Below are 4,504 nucleotides of genomic sequence, written 5' to 3'. Positions count from 1 at the left end.
CTGCCCCTGCGTTTTCTTTTAAACTATTCACATCAAAGGCTAGGCGCCCCCGTCCCGACCGCCTTGGTCTCTCGACCAATCCTGAGCCTAGGATTTCCCGCTCTTTTGCGATCCCGCCGGCCTTTGAACTTTCGACCAATCAGTCGTCCCGGCTCCTGATCCCAGCTATCTGCCTTGCTGACCCGTGTTTGTGTTTGTATGCGTTTCTAACTGCGGGGCTCTCTGAGCTCGCCGTGGTCGTGCGATCTCAAATCCGCCCACGGCGCCGCAGTGTTACTTGGCCTGGGAAGGGTCCTGTCCAATTCCCTGGCCCTGAGAAACCGTGGGGTAACCCCCCTAGGGGGCCCTCGGGTGAAAACTCAGGGTAGGTGACCCGACCACGAGGCCCTACGTGGGTGCGGGTGCGTGTTTATGTGGGGGGGGTGATGGGGGGCAGTGCGGCGGTGGAAGCCGGGCGGCTCCCTGGCTCGGCCGAGCGGCCCCGTCGCTGTGGCACCACATATGTTGTTTCAAGCCCGAGCTGATAAGAAGTTCACATTTTGCAAACTAAGAGACTGAATTATTCACGCACATATATTTTTAGGCATTGCCCGAACAGGCGGTTAAAGGAAAATATATATACACCGTATAGGCACGTGGGCGATCAATCACGAGCTCAAGGCTATCACAATGATTTCTTATAACCAATGCGGTCCCTCAAAATGATTATTATAATCAATAATACATTGATATTTGCGGAATCCGCTTATAAGTTTGACTTGCCAGCACGTGCCCATTAATGAACTCTATCATGCTTAAAACTTGAACCTATTAAGTACGTGTATCGCATTGTTTCATTCATAAGATGCGTGTCCGCATTAAAATATATATGGATACAAATAATTAAAGTCAACATCGAATCCTCGCGTCCCGGCTTTTCATTGGTGGTTCAAGGAGAGGGCGGGACTCGACCGAGAGGAGCCAATCAGCAGCGGCGCGCTCTACGATCCTCGTCTCCGCTATAAAAGCCGCTCCGGTGGTGCGTGTTAACGTCACAAATCGTTCGTACTTTGTCTCCAGTGCTTTTTGCATCCTAGGTCGCTTAACAATGTCTGGACGCGGCAAGACCGGTGGCAAGTCTCGCGCCAAGGCAAAGTCCCGCTCTTCCCGCGCCGGCCTGCAGTTCCCCGTGGGTCGCGTTCACAGGCTGCTCCGCAAGGGCAATTACGCCCAGCGGGTCGGCGCTGGAGCACCCGTCTACCTGGCCGCCGTGCTCGAGTACCTTTCTGCCGAGATCCTCGAGCTGGCTGGCAATGCCGCCCGCGACAACAAGAAGACGAGGATCATCCCCCGACACCTGCAGCTCGCCGTGCGAAACGACGAGGAGCTCAACAAGCTCATGGGCGGCGTGACTATCGCCCAGGGCGGTGTGCTGCCCAACATCCAGGCCGTGCTGCTGCCCAAGAAGACCTCTCAGGCAAAGAAGTGAACGCGCCGCCGCCTCTACCACCACAACAACGGCTCTTTTCAGAGCCACCCACTTACTTGCAAAGAGCTCGGACAGTCGTACACAGGAGTTTTGTTATACTGGTAGGAACGAAGTGGACCAGACCACCAATAGATTAATGTGTCCGTCCGTCAACATCGCCCCCTACTGCAAACATTTGGCATGACCCTACGAAAACCTTGACTCAGTGACGCTATCCTGGCTAAACAAGTGTAACATTCCCTTATAATTCCCTCAGCTTTTAATTAAAACATTTAAATTAATGAGGCTTTCCTGGCTAAACACGTGTAACATTCCCTAATAATTCCCTGAGATAGCTTTTAATTAAAACTTTGAAATTAAATAAAACAACTAACAGCGCCCTAATAATTCCCTGAGATAGCTTTTAATTAAAACTTTGAAATTAAAAAAAAACTCACAGCGCCCTAAAGCCTACAGCTAGGCCTAAAGCCTAGAACTAGGCCTGAAACTCTCCATTCGTGTCGTACCCCCGCGTGTGTGAAAGGGAGTTATGTTTAACAATGTTACATTCCCTCATGTTTTTAAATAGAAACATTTAAATTTAAAGCTTTTACATGAATCATTAAATCATTTAAATTAAAAATTAACTCACAGCGCCCTAAAGCATACAGCTAGGCCTAAAGCCTAGAACTAGGCCTCAATCTCTCCCTTCGTATCGTCCGATTAGGTGTAGCAACATCGCCCCCTACTGCAAACACTTGGCAGGACCCTACAAAAACCTTTTGACTCAGTGGGGTGTGGTGCCACAGCGACGGGGCCGCTCGGCCGAGCCAGAGAGCCGCCCGGCTTCCACCGCCGCACTGCCCCCCATCACCCCCCCCACATAAACACGCACCCGCACCCACGTAGGGCCTCGTGGTCGGGTCACCTACCCTGAGTTTTCACCCGAGGGCCCCCTAGGGGGGTTACCCCACGGTTTCTCAGGGCCAGGGAATTGGACAGGACCCTTCCCAGGCCAAGTAACACTGCGGCGCCGTGGGCGGATTTGAGATCGCACGACCACGGCGAGCTCAGAGAGCCCCGCAGTTAGAAACGCATACAAACACAAACACGGGTCAGCAAGGCAGATAGCTGGGATCAGGACCCGGGACGACTGATTGGTCGAAAGTTCAAAGGCCGGCGGGATCGCAAAAGAGCGGGAAATCCTAGGCTCAGGATTGGTCGAGAGACCAAGGCGGTCGGGACGGGGGCGCCTAGCCTTTGATGTGAATAGTTTAAAAGAAAACGCAGGGGCAGTAGGGAACTCTCTTCTTCTGGAGTTTGGACACGGGGTCAGCGACGAAGGAGTCATCGGGCGAGCCGCTAGATTGTCTGCAGGACGATCTGAGCGCCGCAAGGTCACCAAGGACTACAGACGGTATCGTGTTGCGCGCCTTACAACACCTCAGAGCGGAGGGTAGGATCCGTAGGAGAGGGTTAGTTCGGGGTAAGGACGAGTAGGAAAGCGGTTTAGCAGAGAGCGCAGCATAGAATAGGGCTACACGGCACCAGAGTGTGGGTTAGAAGCGCCTTGCTGTCCCGCACACACACACGGGTGGCTCGGTTGGTTAGCAAGGGCTAATAAAATCTCGAGCGTAGTAACAAAACCGTGTTGTTGGGTGTTTTTGGAACGTGGTATTAGCGTGCACTGCATTCGCGAGTGTGTGGTCGTTGTACGCATAAAGGCCGTGGTCTCTGTACGATTGTGCGGGTACGGAGGTGTGTGCGTTAACGCCCGGGGAGAGCACTTTTGGTGTGTTGGCGTGACTACGCAGCCGTGTGAGAGGAGAATCGTCCTTGTACGATATTTGTGTTGACGTGCACGCGCGAGTGGGGGAGGGGACGAGTCGTCGTGTCGGCGTGTGCCCCGCTTGCGTGCGCTCGTTACTTGCGTAAGCTCTCGGCGTGCGTAATCGGCGTGCCCAAGGTGCGCGATCGTAACGTGGGCGGCCAGCGCGGCGCAGAGCGGCGCAGGAGTGGGTATCGCGTGTGGAGCTGTATGCGTGTGTGCGCGCACGTTCACGACGTGTGTAACACAGGTGCGCGATCCTAACGTGAGTGGTCAGGGTTGGGTGAGTGCCGTGCAGAGCTGTGTGTGGGTGTGCGCGTGCGTGGTTATCCATGCCTGCTACGCGGACCCGCGGTGGAGGGGAATCCTCGGGTGACGGCTCCCACACCCTGGGTGAGGAGCCTAGCGGCGGTTCGCTTAGCAGCGGGGGGGCGATTGATGATGTTAGTCCGGCCGTTAGTATTATCGAGGGAGGGATCTCGGGGGCTAGCGACCCCCACAAATTGGTGTCGGAAGCGGTACGGACCCCCGCGTTACCTCACGCTAAAATAAGACTGATATTTACCGGCCGGGGGGCCCCTTCGTGGAAGGCATTCGCCCGCAATCTCTTAGGGGCCAAGGAAATTAATGGATGGACGGACGCGCAGGCAGTACGTCAACTTAATATGAATCTTGATGGGCGGGCAGCCGATTTTGTAGAAGCGTTACCCGCGAGCGCACAGACACAGCTAGAGGAGCTGATGCGCCGACTCGATCAGCGTTTTGGCACGCGTGACGAGGAGGAAGCAAAATCGGCCTTAGAGGCGCGCCGTCGCCAACCTGGCGAAGATCTCCGTGATTACGCCGAGGATGTGCGCGAGTTAACAAAGATCGCACGCCCGGGGTACGCAACTGAGGTTATTGAGGAACTGGCTGCCGAGAAAATCCAGCGGTACCTGTCTCGCACGGCGTGGTGGCAGCCAGACATGAGCTGCCCACGTCTTCCCTTTAACACCCTTGTCGAGCGCGCACGTAAGTGTGAAAGAATTCACAGCGAACGCGCGCAGCTCCGGGGGCTGGGACGAGAGCGCGCCATTGCGAGCCTGCTCTCGGAAGACGAGGAGGAGGAACAGGAGCTCGCGAGGACGGTAAGGGGCCGGGAAAGAGAACCTCCAGTGTCCCGCGAGACAACCCCGGGATGGGTTGCCGGTATACAAACGGGTATAAAGGATGTCTCCGGCCAGGTAACC

The 4,504-nt window shown here is 55.2% G+C and overlaps 1 protein-coding gene across 1 annotated transcript; it reads left to right on the top strand.

Moving 5' to 3' along the window:
* The first annotated feature begins 1,035 nt into the window (after positions 1–1,035).
* Positions 1,036–1,511, top strand: LOC144733598 (histone H2A-like). Its single transcript, XM_078615617.1, has one exon. It carries the CDS (start codon positions 1,088–1,090, stop codon positions 1,466–1,468), a length of 381 nt encoding a protein of 126 aa, XP_078471743.1. The 5' UTR covers positions 1,036–1,087; the 3' UTR covers positions 1,469–1,511.
* Positions 1,512–4,504: the final 2,993 nt, after the last annotated feature.

This window comes from Lampetra planeri, chromosome 48, assembly GCF_965212315.1.
Source record: "Lampetra planeri chromosome 48, kcLamPlan1.2.h2, whole genome shotgun sequence".
In the NCBI taxonomy this organism is placed as follows: Eukaryota; Metazoa; Chordata; class Hyperoartia; order Petromyzontiformes; family Petromyzontidae; genus Lampetra; species Lampetra planeri.
Note: the sequence above shows the minus strand (reverse complement) of the source record. Positions and strands in the feature narration are given on the sequence as shown.